Below are 10,956 nucleotides of genomic sequence, written 5' to 3' on the forward strand. Positions count from 1 at the left end.
TAATAATAAAAAAATAAAATAGTAAGTTGATAATGAGGCTGGAAGAAATCAGAGTGGCAATAAAGTGCAATGGTTGGGATGAACTGTCTCTGGAAGAGGAGCAACAAAGGAAAAACAGCAGCTCCCGCCAGCTTCGGAAGCTCACAGAAGAGCATGAGTTTGATTCGTGGTTTTCCAGAAACTGTCTATCCATGTGAATACAGGGCTTTCTCTTCTTGATTCTATTTCAATTACTATTCTTGTTAATTTAGCTAGAGTTCACTCTTTGAATAAAAGATTATTAAGTATTAAGGTGCCATATAGAACATTCTGCAGTTGCAAGCCTATCAATTTGAAGGGTTATTTTTTTTCTTTCTTCATAGCCAATGTACAAGACAATCTTCAATCCCTCTGCAATTATCCCTCTCACGTATTACCCCAACAAGAGTGGTTGGAGCCACACCATAGCCCTCAGTGCTTGCACCTTCATTTAATAAGACCCTTTTGAAATGTAAAGGATTTAATGCCCTCCACTGGATGCCAAGATGGCTCAGTTTTACAAATAACTACTCTTTGCAACACTCAAGAGTAGGAGAGAGGCCGGGTGCGGTGGCTCACACCTGTAATCCCAGCATTTTGCGAGGCCAAGGCAGGTGGATCGCTTGAGGTCAGGAGTTTGAGAGCAGCCTGGCCAACGTGGTGAAACCCTGTCTCTACTGAAAATACAAAAATTAGCCAGACGTGGTGGCATGCACCTGTAGTCCCAGCTACTCAGGAGGCTGAGGCAGGAAAATCGTTTTAACCCAGGAGGTGGAGGTTGCAGTGAGTCAAGATCGCACCACTGCACTCCAGCCTGGGTGACAGAGCAAGACTCCTTCTCAGAAAAAAAAAAAAAAAAAAAAAAAAGAGTAGGAGAGAAATTTGACATAATCAAGTAAATAAAAGAAGAATTTAAAAAAAGCAGAAATACCTGATGTTTGTAGAGGGGTGCATTGGAAGAGTCACTGTAGTTAAACAGAAACATGTTGATGAAGTGGATGAGGATGCTGGGGGCGTGCTGAGACACATGGACGTCAAAGCAGCACCATTTGAAAATGATCATGAAAACCAGGTATCCAAACAGACACAGGATAAAAATCATCTCAGGGATAAATTGCAGAATGATGTTGAGAGTTCTTCTGAAGTATCTGGGGGTGGAAAACACACACATACACAAGACAGAACATCAAGGGAACATTAGGACTTAATTATTCTCTCAAAGCACAAAAGCACAAAATGTTCTATCTTTTTTTTTGCACTACTGGCAAATAACGGCGCCCCACACCCCCCAGCAAACAGCAATCCTGTATGGATGCATAGAAAAGAAAATTAAAAGGAAATACTGGAAAGTGCTTTTGCACAAGAGTTAGAGAGAACCACGGTCTAGAAGTAACATCTAAAGCAAAGGTCATGCCCACACAGAGAGGGTGGTGATCTGACCACAGCTTCACATGCAGACCTAGCTCACAGTTGCACATTTAAAGGCAAGAAGATACATAATGGGGACTTGGAAGTTTTTTCCTAAGAATGCTCTAAGATAGGGGTCTGCAAAGTGAGGCCCACAGGCCAATGGAGACTATCATCTGATTCTGTACAGCCTGGAAGTTAAGAATGGTTTCTTTTTTTTTGAGATGGAGTCTTACTCTGTCACCCAGGCTGGAGTGCAGTGATGCAATCTCGGCTCACTGCAACCTCTGCCTCCAGGTCCAAGGGATTCTCCTGCTCCAGCCTCCTAAGTAGCTGGGATTACAGGTGCCCGCCACTATGCCTGGCTAATTTTTGTATTTTTAGTAGAGATGGGGTGTCACCATGTTGGCCAGGCTGGTCTTGAACTCCTGACCTCAGGTGATCCACCCATCAGCCTTCCAAAGTGCTGGGATTACAGGTGTGAGACACCGCACCTGGCCTCCAGTCTTTTTTTGAACCCTCAAATATTTCTCGGGCCAGAGGAGCACTTACCTTGGAGAGACTCTGCTCAGGAGAAACGGAGGTGCTGCCATTTCCAGCCAACCAGCTTGTCTTGGCTTAAGCCCAGATGCCCAAGGAAGTACCCCTCATAGGAAGAAAACTTGCACAGAGAGATGCAGGTCCCAAACCAGTGGCTCTGTCACCATTCATCATCAGTGTGATCAGAGAGAGCAGGCAGAGAGCACATCAGGAAACTTACATGTGATTGAAAAGGCTGAGGATGACACCGAAAACCATCTGGACAATTCCCAGGATCACTGACATCTTCATTTTATACGAGTTCAGAAATGTGAGTTTGTTTGAAGCCAAGTTCCAAATCTGGATAGGAAATGGGACAAAAAAACCAAGTGAGAGAGTCTTAGAAGTTCTACTGGAGTTGAGGGCTACAGCACAACTTTCCCTGAGCAAACCACTCTGGGACCTGCACTTTCATATTTCAGTCCAGCTCAATGCATACATTTTAGAGTCCAAAAAGGAAAAAAGGATGAAACCCTTTATAAATGCAACTTTAATGACAAAAGTAACAGGATCATTAATGCTATTATCAAATTGCTGGAAGAAAACAGGGGAGAAAAATCCTACGTGAAAAGATAATCAGGGAGGCCGAGGCAGGTGGATCACTTGAGGTCAGGAGTTCGAGACCAGCCTGGTTAACAAGGTGAAACCCTGTCTCTACACCAAAATACAAAAATCAGCTGGGCATGGTGGTGGGTGCCTGTAATCCCAACTACTCAGGAGGCTGAGGCAGGAGAACCTCTTGAATCTGGAAGGTGGAGGTTGCAGTGAGCCGAGATCGCGCCATTGTACTCCAGCCTGGGCAAAAGAGCAAGACTCCGTCTCAAAAAAAAAAAAAAAAAAAAAAAGAGGAAAGCTAATCTGAGCCATTATGGCAAGATCTCGAATTTGCCTCAGTTTCCTTAATCACGGCCTATAGCTCATTGGCCCGTGAATGTATCCAATCCTTTTTAATAACACCACCTCTTACTCTGAAAGTCTGTAGTGCTTCGCATTACAAAGCATTTCCCCAGGCCCTTCTCGAGAAGCCTTTCCTGTAGCCAATCTTTGAAAGCACGATGAGTAAGGTACAGTCCCTGCCTTCTACATGGCCCCTGTTTTAAACAGCACTGCCAGGTGGGGATCATGTGTACCCGTCCTGCCCCAAACGATATTGATGATACTGACATGAGGAGAAAGCACACTGGGTGGTCGTGTAGGGGCAGGTGGGTGGAGGGGTTAGTTAGGGTCTCACGCTGGGCTAAGGACCAGAGTCACTAATATTTGTCTTCCCCATTTAAATCTCGGCAGCCCCATGGTCTCCACTCCCACTCTGTGGAAAGGATTCCAAGTCCTTGCTCCTTCCCCTGTCCCCACCTATACTTGAGGTACATCCCAAATTGTTTTCAGGTTTGCTCTGGGACATGTCAAAGGTGACAAGGGCACAATGACTTTCTCACCTTTTCTGTTAAATGACTTCCTCCTCCAAACTTCTTTGCTTCTGTTAAGGGGCCAACATCCAACCAGACACAACCTCAAACACAATCATCTCGCTCCCTCCATCACACACACACACACACACACACGTACTCACACAGTCAGGTGCTAATTTGCACTGATCCTTCCTTTGCAATGTCCTGAGCCACGCGAGAGGGGCACCCACTGAGGAGGCAGCTGCTGGGAAGTGGGGAGAAGGGACTCCAATAACAGGTGCCCAGACCCCAGAGATGCCTCCTCTACCCTCATATGGGCCTTGGCATCTAAGTGGCACCAGGCCTGCCCCAGCCCTCGGCATTCCCCTTGCCCGCCTGGTTGGACAGTTCCCACAGGCACACTCAGTGCAGTGAGGGCAGGTCTGCTAGTACACTTTAGACTCAGCCAAATCTGACACATTAAAAATGTTGGCCAGGTGCAGTGGCTCACGCTTGTAATCCTACCACTTTGGGAGGCTAAGATGGCAAGATCCCTTGAGGTCAGGAGTTTAAGACCAGCCTGGTAACAAAGTGAGACCCCGTCTCTACAAAAACTTTTTTAAAAAATTAGCATGGCATGGTGGCTCATGCCTGTAATCCCAGCTACTCGGGAGGCTGAGGCAGAAGAATCACTTGAACCCAGGAGGCGGAGGTTGCGGCGAGCCAAGATCGCACCATTGCACTCCAGCCTCGGCAACAAAAGTGAAACTCCATCTCAAAACAAACAAACAAACAAACAAACAAACAAACAAAAATTAGCCCAGCATGGCATGGCACGTGCCTATAGTCCCAGCTGCTTGGAAGGCTGAAGCAGGGAGATTGAGCCCAGGAGGGCGAGGCTGCAGTGAGCCATGATCATGCCACTACATTACAGCCTGGGCAAGAGAGCAAGACCCTGTCTCTAAATAAATTAATAAATAAAAAGAAAATTTTAAAATGTTAATAGTTAAGTACCAAGCACATACTAAGCAATTTAGATGTGTCTATCTCATTTAGTTCTACTGAAAACTCTATGAGATATAGTTATTCTCATTTTACAGATAAGGTGATTTATCATAACCTCAGGAAGATTAAGTTACTTACATACCTAGGAAGAAATAACATAAGAGGAACTAATATTCAAGGAGCATTTACCACGTTTGTGCATCAGACTCTGTTCTGGCGATTTTACATGTAAACATAATTTCATTTGCTGAGCAACCCTAGGAGTTAGGGCTGGTGTTTATTTTTATTTTTATTTTTTTGAGACAGAGACTCGCTCTGTTGCTCAGGCTGGAGTGCAATGGTGCAATCTCAGCTCACTGCAACCTCTGTGTCCCGGGTTCAAGCAGTTCTCCTGCCTCAGCCTCCCAAGTAGCTGGGATTACAGGCACCCACCACTATGCCCAGCTAATTTTGTATTTTTAGTAGAGATGGGGTTTCACCATGTTGGCCAGGCTGGTGTCAAACTCCTGACCTCAAATGATCCACACGCCTTGGCCTCCCAAAGTGCTGGGATTACAGGTGTGAGCCATCACGCCCGGCCTAGGGCTGTTATTATATGCATTTTATAGGCGAAGAAACAGACATAGAGATGTTAACATGCTCAAACTCACAGAGCAAGTAAATAGAAAAGCAAAGATTTAAACACAGGCAGTCTGATTCCTGCGTTACGAGCCCAGGCTGTGATGAAGACCAAATATTTTGTGATTTGATTCACAAACAGATGTCAAACGCAGTCAGTAAATGCACTGTAGAAATTCGTGTTATGTAAAAAGTAAGCCCTTATTTATATATATGTATATATGATACAAACTAACACAGGCACAGACATTGATATGGTTTGGTTGTGTCCCACCCAAATTTCATCTTGAATTGTACTCCCATAATTCCCACGTGCTGTGGGAGGAAGCTGGTGAGAGATCATTGAATCATGGGGGTGGTTTCTTCCATACTGTTCTCGTGGGAGTGCATAAGTCTCATGAGATCTGACGGTTTTATAAGGGGAAACCCCTTTCACTTGGCTCTCATTCTCTCTCTTGCCTGCCGCCATGTAAGATGTGCCTTTCACCTTCCACCATGATTGTGTGGCCTCCCCACACGATCTTTTTCTTTATAAATTACCCAGTCTCAGGGATGTCTTTATCACCAGCATGAAAATGGACTAATAGAGACATGTTCTGTTAAAGTGGTTATCTCTGAGGAACAGGACTGCAGGAATTGGAGAGGTAGGAAAAGCAACTCCTGCTTTTCTTTTTTTTTGAGAAGAGTCTCTCTGTATCATCCAAGCTAGAGTGCAGTGGTGTGATCTCAGCTTACCGCAACCTCTGCTTCCCAGATTCAAGTACTTTTCCTGCCTCAGCCTCCTGAGTAGCTGGGATCACAGGCATATGCTACCATGCCCAGCTAATTTTGGTATTTTTACTTTTTTTTTTTTTTTTTGAGATGGGCTCTCACTCTGATTGCCTAGGCTGGAGTGCAGTGGCATGATCTCAGCTCACTGCAACCTCCACCTCCCAGGTTAAAGCAATTCCCCTGCCTCAACCTCCCAAGTAGCTGGGACTACTGGCGTGTGCCACCATGCCCAGCTAATTTCTGTATTTTCAGTGGAGACAAGGTTTCATCATGTTGGCCAGGCTGGTCTCGAACTCCTGACCTCAAGTGATCCACCCGCCTCAACCTCCCAAAGTGCTGGGATTACAGGCATGAGCCACCACACCTGGCCAACTCCTGCTTTTCTTTATATAATATTTTGTGTGGTATAGATTTTTAAAAATCATATATATGTATTATTTTAGGATAAAAAGACCAGAGATTTTCAAAATTCTAAATGTTACTGGGAACAGATTTCATTATTTTCAATATCCCACATTCTCTTTCACCCTGACATATTTTCTTTCTTTTCTAACTTGTGGGCAGATGACAAAATTGCATCAGAGTAGAAACTCAGGATCACTCAGTTCTGCAATGTGAAATACTGTAGCTCCACTCTGTTTCAGGAGCAGAAATGGACAGGCAGGATTTGCTGATGAATTAACTGTAGGCTGTGGCGGGGAGAGACGAGACCATCAGAGCAATGAGATTCCAAACAAAGGAAGATCAATCAGACCCTAAGATCATCCCCATCTAGATTCTTTCTCCACCTGCTTACTAAACATGAAATTCCTTTGACCAAGGACAACGTCTTGCGGCCACAAAAATTCAAATCAGTTTTTAGCACTTTGCAACTTACAAACCAGCTTTCAAGGACTTTACCACTTTTGATAAAACTTAGAATGCAAGTGTCCCTGTGTGGCAAGTATAAACAAATCCTGGGCAAAAGGTATGTTTTTATAAGGGCAGGGAGGCGGGCGATAGCGGGATGACCCAGGAAAACTTAAGAGGAGGTGACCCGTGAGATGGGAGAGACTGGAGAATCAATTTTAGGGCTAGTACTATTTACTCCTAGTTGTCAGCGACGAAAACTGAGGTCTCAGGTTCTCTCCCATAAAGAAAGAGCTTAGAAGAAACACAGACAGCATTTGCCAGGTTCGGTTTTAGACTACTCACGCTCATTTGGAGCACAAGGCCGCCACCTGGTGGCAGCATGCACTGGGCCAATAGAAATAAACGGCTTTACATGAAGGGGCATGTGTTATATCTCCTCAAAACCCCTTTATATCTACAGGCTGCGAGGAAGTATCGTTTTGCTTAGCTCAAATCTAGCTGACTGAGATAGATATAACAAACAAATAAAATGAAGCAAATACCTTTTTTAAAAAGCATCAATTCTATGCAGTAAAACAAAGCAAACATAAAAGCAAATCCACACTTTTTTAGAAAAAAGGGAAATGTTTCCCATTGCAAGAAAATACAAAGCAGGGAACTTAAACTTGATTAGGATGCTAAATAGCTTATGGAATATGCATACTCCCCAGGAAACCAAGTGCCTTTTAAAGAAGCAATCATTAACCACCAGGGATATGACTGATGGAGAAAGAGGTAGATGCTTGGGGAACTGTATGGAAAATGGGGCTGGGTAGAAGGTGTAGATAGAACATTTACTTGACTCTGGCTCTGTGTGTCACCAAAACGTCAGCAGAAGTTATTTTATCTCAACACAAGTTTGTCGATCTGACAGGCTTTGTTGGCCTTTTCCTCTCCTCCACAAGACAGTTCACATAATAAATATTGAACCCAAGAAGACATTATTACCGGATCAATCCCAAATGGGTATGGATTTCCAAAATACACTCCTGGTATGGCTGGGTCCAGCTGCAGATATGGATTTTCCTCCATTACATGAGTACTTTAGAGGGAGAAAGGGAGAAAAACAAACAATGATCAACCGGGGCAGACAAAATACTATAGTACCACCAGTCATGAACCTGCCCATCAAAGCCCAACTACTGGTGCAATTCATCACTTTGGTTGATTCGATATCTACTACACATCAAGTATCGTCCTAAACACTGAGGCTACAATCTGAGTTTCCGAAGAGATCTCAGCCTGATGTGCTATAGTAAAGAAAATCAGGGCCAGGAACCGTGGCTTACGTTCATAATCCCAGCACTTTGGGAGCCTGAGGTGGGAGGATCCCTTAAGCCTAGGAGTTTGAGACCAGCTGGTTGTGGTGGCACATGCCTTTAGTTCCAGCTACTTGGGAGGCTGAGGCAGGAGGACTGCCTTGAGCCTGGGAGGTCAAGGCTGCAGTAAGCCATGATGGTACCACTGCACTCCAGCCTGGGCAACAGAGTGAGACTCTGTTGAAAGGAAAAAAAAAGGGAGAAGGGGGAGAGGGGACAGAAGGGGAAGGGGAAAGGGAAAGGGAAAGGGAAGGAAAAGGAAGGGAAATCAGGATTTGTACCACATCAGAAATGAGGTAGAAGGCAGGGATGCTGGGAGCACACAGGAAAGAAACTCCAGCCCAGGGATACGCTTGGGAAGTCTCCCGAGGGAACACTGGGGCTGCTTCTGAAGGATGGATTGTTTTTTACATATACACCTCAACTGCTATGAGACTTAACTCTAAAACCATGTAGCCCATTGTATGTCTTTAAATCTGTGTCCCCTTTTCACCCAGAAGAATGGATGTCAATGGGAAGAAATTTCATTTTTTTTTTTTTTTTTGAGATGGCGTTTCATTCTCGTTGCCCAGGCTGGAGTGCAATGGCACGATCTTGGCTTACTGCAACCTCCGCCACCCCCGCCCCCCAGGTTCAAGCAATTCTCCTGCCTCAGCCTCCCGAGTAGCTGGGATTACATGCAGCACCATGCCCAACTAATTTTTGTATTTTTAGTAGAGATGGGGTTTCACCATGTTGGTCAGGCTGGTCTTGAACTCCTGACCTCAACTGATCCGCCTGCCTTGGCCTCCCAACATGCTGGGATTTGGTGTGAGCCACAGTGCCCGGCCCAGAAATTTCTTACTCTCTGTCTCTGCAAGCCTTAAGGGGATGAGAATGTTGAGTTAATTTTTTTTAAGAACCTGCATCTGTGGAAGGGCCCAAGGAATGAGCATTTGCAATGATGAGGAACAGGCCTGGCGTGGTGGCTCACGCTTATAATCCCAGCACTTTGGGATGCTGAGGTGAGTGAATCACTTGAGATCAGGAGTTCAAGACCAGCCTGGCCAACATGGCGAAACCCTGTCTCTACTAAAAATACAAAAATTAGCTGGGCACAGTGGCACATGCCTGTAGTCCCATCTACTCGGGAGGCTGTGGCAGGAGAATTACTTGAAACCAGGAGGCAGAGGTTGCAGTGAGCCAAGATTGCACCTCTGCACTCCAGCCTGGGCAACAGAGCAAGACTCCATCTACAAAAAAATAAAATAAACAAAATTAAATTAAATTTTAAAATAACGAAATGATGAAGAACAGACAGCAGACAGTCTTGACAGACTGCCCAGAAATACACTCCCTCCCTTCTGCAGTGAGGTGCTGGGGGCCTTAGGTAGCAGCTGAGAGAATCGAGAAGCCTGGCCTACTGTCCTGGCCCTCAATATGCAGTGGCAGCAGCTGACCGTGACTCACTCGCCCAGACGTGACCCCCATCCTAATGGCATGACTCAGTGCAAATGGCTGGATTTCCATAGCAGAGAAGTGTTTGTGTGTTCATAAAGGGAAAAGTCACCCCTGACAGGAAGGAACTGGCCTGGCACCCATAGCTAAGCCATCGTGTCCCCTGCTGAGCATAAACAACTTCACAGAACAGCAAAATCAGGCAAGGCCACCTGGTGACTACGATAGAGCGAGAAAAAACAAGATCATTCCACAATCATACCTCGATACAGGCAAAAAGAAGGACATGGTCCAAACCACAAAAATGACCCAACATCCCCATATCCTAACAAAGGCTAAATCCCCTAAGCCCTTTCTAATACCCTCTTAATAGAGATGGTTTTCCCAATGATGCACCATTTCCCTTGTTGAGTCAATACGCCCAACTCCAGTGACTACAGGAATGTTTTCAGTGGTCTTTGAACCATCAAGGAAGCAGGTCCTGGCTGGGCACAGTGGCTCACGCCTGTAATCCCAGCACTTTGGGAGGCCAAGGCGGGCGGATCACGAGGTCAGGAGATCGAGACCATCCTGGCTAACACGGTGAAACCCCGTCTCTACTAAAAATACAAAAAAATTAGCCAGGCGTGGTGGTGGGCGCCTGTGGTCCCAGCTACTCAGGAGGCTGAGGCAGGAGAATGGCATGAACCCGGGAGGCGGAGCTTGCAGTGAGCTGAGATTGTGCCAATGCACTCCAGCCTGGGTGACAGAGCGAAACTCTCTCAAAAAAAAAAAAAAAAAGAAGCAGGTCACAGCTGGCGACCAAAATCAGCTCACTGTGTACTTCAGCTGTCGTTTTCTTCTGCCACAGTGATAATGAGGTTCTGCCTTATACTCCTGACCCTTCACATATGGCTGAGCATTGCTCCAATTCAAGACCAAAGAGTCTTGAATTGGGCAAGAAGACATTTGCAGGTGCATAAGAGAACAGCATTCATACCCATGTCTGCAGAGCGGTAACAAGACAGCTAACTCGGGCCTTTCACAATCATACTCCATGGGAAATGGAATTTCATGTTGGTAGTCTGGTGAAATTATGCAGATTGAACAAGTTTCAAAACTCATCTCAGCCGGGCACGGTGGCTCATGCCTATAATCCCATCACTTTGGGAGGCCGAGGCAGGTGGATCACCTGAGGTCAGGAGTTCAAGACCAGCCTGGCCAACATGGTGAAACCTCGTCTCTACTAAAAATATAAAAATTCACTGGGCGTGGTAGTGCACGCCTGTAATCCCAGCTACTTGGGAGGCTGAGGCAGGAGAATCGCTAGAACCCGGGAGGCAGAAGTTGCAGTGAGCCAAAATCGCACCATTGCACTCCAGCTTGGGCCACAGAACGAGACTCCACCTCAAAATAAAAAATAAATAAAAAATAAAACTCATCTCAATACTTATGAGTTTAAATCTAAAGAGCAGAACTAAGTGTATGAATGAATGTGTTTGTTTGTTCGTTTGAGACGGGGTCTTGCTCTATTGCCAAGGCTG

At 45.5% G+C, this 10,956-nt stretch overlaps 1 protein-coding gene across 1 annotated transcript in view; it reads right to left on the bottom strand.

Annotated features, from left to right (window-relative positions):
* The window catches only part of ATP6V0A4 (ATPase H+ transporting V0 subunit a4), a 66,301-nt gene that overhangs the window by 23,852 nt on the left and 31,493 nt on the right, over window positions 1–10,956 (bottom strand). Inside the window, exons 12-15 of the mRNA XM_058442432.1 lie at window positions 8,841–8,857; window positions 7,626–7,719; window positions 2,186–2,304; window positions 950–1,166 (exon numbers count right to left, since the gene is read on the bottom strand). Of these exons, the coding sequence (XP_058298415.1) occupies window positions 950–1,166; window positions 2,186–2,304; window positions 7,626–7,719; window positions 8,841–8,857 (447 nt within the window). The remainder of the gene's footprint in view (window positions 1–949; window positions 1,167–2,185; window positions 2,305–7,625; window positions 7,720–8,840; window positions 8,858–10,956) is intronic.

This window comes from Hylobates moloch, unplaced genomic scaffold (assembly GCF_009828535.3).
Source record: "Hylobates moloch isolate HMO894 unplaced genomic scaffold, HMol_V3 SCAFFOLD_1, whole genome shotgun sequence".
Taxonomy (NCBI): domain Eukaryota; kingdom Metazoa; phylum Chordata; class Mammalia; order Primates; family Hylobatidae; genus Hylobates; species Hylobates moloch.